At 53.8% G+C, this 1,946-nt stretch overlaps 1 gene segment (V, D, J or C); it reads right to left on the bottom strand.

Moving 5' to 3' along the window:
- Window positions 1–464: 464 nt before the first annotated feature.
- LOC118919464 (immunoglobulin heavy variable 3-7-like) lies at window positions 465–1,004 on the bottom strand. The segment is given in 2 exon segments: window positions 465–808; window positions 911–1,004. Coding segments are annotated over 2 exon segments (375 nt in total).
- Window positions 1,005–1,946: the final 942 nt, after the last annotated feature.

Raw genomic sequence — 1,946 nt, 5'->3', positions numbered from 1 at the left:
GCACCTTATGCTGGCCCATCACCTGTGTGGCTGTTGCCACACACACACACCCTGTGCTAGTCAGGGGCTCCCCCAGAGGGCTCTGTGTTCACACTGATTGGGATCCCCCACCAGGGTCCCTGGAGCTTCCTCGGGATTCCCACCCTGGTGAGCACCCAGGGTCATGTATGCCTCCTTGGGGTCACACTACATTTGGTGCAAGGGAGAGAAGAGCTCCGATCAGCAGGAAAACAAGAAAACCTTCTGTCCTGCTAGATGTTAGGAGTGAGCAAAGGAACATAAATATACAGAAGTTCCCTGGGGGAGCTGCCACGTGGTGAGGGAGCCTGGACCCTGACAGGAAGCAACCCTGAGCCTCCATGTGCACCTGCTCCTGGGGCTGCGTCCCTCTGATGGTGGGTCCTCAGCGCCCCCTGGTGTCCTAAGCCCCTGCAGCCCAGCCGCTACTGTGTCCTCCAGGGAGGTTGAAGTCTGGGCTCTCAAGGGCTTTGCCTCACTGTGTCTCTCGCACAGAAATACAGGGCTGAATCCTCGTCTGTCAGGCGGTCCATTTGCAGATCCACCGTGTTCTTGCCGTTGTCTCTGGAGATGGTGAACCGGCCCTTCACGGAGTCAATGTAGTATTTGCTGCCTCCATCACTACTAATACCTGCAACCCACTGAAGCCCCTTTCCAGGAGCCTGGCGGACCCAGCTCATGTAATAGCTAGTGAAAGTGAATCCAGAGGCTAGACAGGTGAGTCTCACTGATCCCCCAGGCTGCACCAAGCCTCCACCAGACTCCACCAGCTTCACCTCACACTGCACACCTGCAAACACAGAGATGTCCTGGTCAGGCACCTGTCACACATCCACTGCTCCCACCAGGCACACCACCCACACCACAGGGTCTCCTGTTGCCCATCAATCACCTCCTAGAAGAGCAGCAAGGAGAACCCAGCTCAGCCCAGACTCCATGGTGAGCCGTGTGTATTGAGTCCTGATGAATGACGGCGACACCTGGCACTCCCGGGACTGGGGCTCCTCTCCCAGAGCTACAGGGTCAGGGCTGGGCTCCTTTTCAACAACACAGGGAGGGCACCATTTGCATGAGCTCTGACTCTATAGCAGCCCTGGGGCTGGACGTCTATGAAGTGGGTAAAGCCCCAGAGCAGGGGTGTGTGGTAGGATTGCTTACCACATTAAAATGTTTTCAAATTATATGAATTTTCATTATGTCTTCGTGCATTGAAAGAAATGAGTGTCCCATGTTGTGTTTACTTTTATACACTTGTGCAAAAATTAGTGTCATAGGTAGCCATGGATATTCATTTATTTACATATAAAAATTGGGAAAGGACTACAAATGGGTGCTGGAATGTTTCCCTGAGACTGTGATGGTGGAACGAACATTGACTGGTGGAACAATCCCTGTCTTCCTCCCAGTGGCCCCCACTGCTCCCAAATGTGCCTCCAGGAAGAGCTGCCCCATTCCCAGTGATTTTCAGGCCCTTCCTGTGTGGGAATGTGGGATTTGCTGCATTGCAGTCCTACCTAGGACATCGAGGAAGCCAGGCTCACACATCTGTGCTCAGGACTCTTACGTTTCCTGTGTCCGTATCTAAGTCTCCAGCCCTCCTTTCCCACTGATACTCATGTTTCCCCACCCCACTTTGCTGATGTGCAGCACCCAGGAAAAGCATGTTGTTACACTTACATCGCTGTCTGTGATGAAGGTGTTCCTATGCACCAATATCACTAAAACTCGAGGGGAGAAAGGCTTCCCCCAGGACGTGTCCTCGTGTCCCTGGGATTCCTCCCCCACAACCCCTTCCCTCCTCCTCACCCAGGTGACCAGGATCTTCATGGGGCCTCACAGTTGACCTAATCTTGGAGAATCCACATGAATGGATGCCCTGAGGGAGCTTTAATGCTGAGGGGCCAGTGAGCCTGGGCCAGGAGCTATCA

The sequence above is a fragment of the Manis pentadactyla genome, chromosome 11 (assembly GCF_030020395.1).
Source record: "Manis pentadactyla isolate mManPen7 chromosome 11, mManPen7.hap1, whole genome shotgun sequence".
NCBI classification, from domain to species: Eukaryota; Metazoa; Chordata; class Mammalia; order Pholidota; family Manidae; genus Manis; species Manis pentadactyla.
This window is presented reverse-complemented; position numbering and strand designations above follow the sequence as displayed.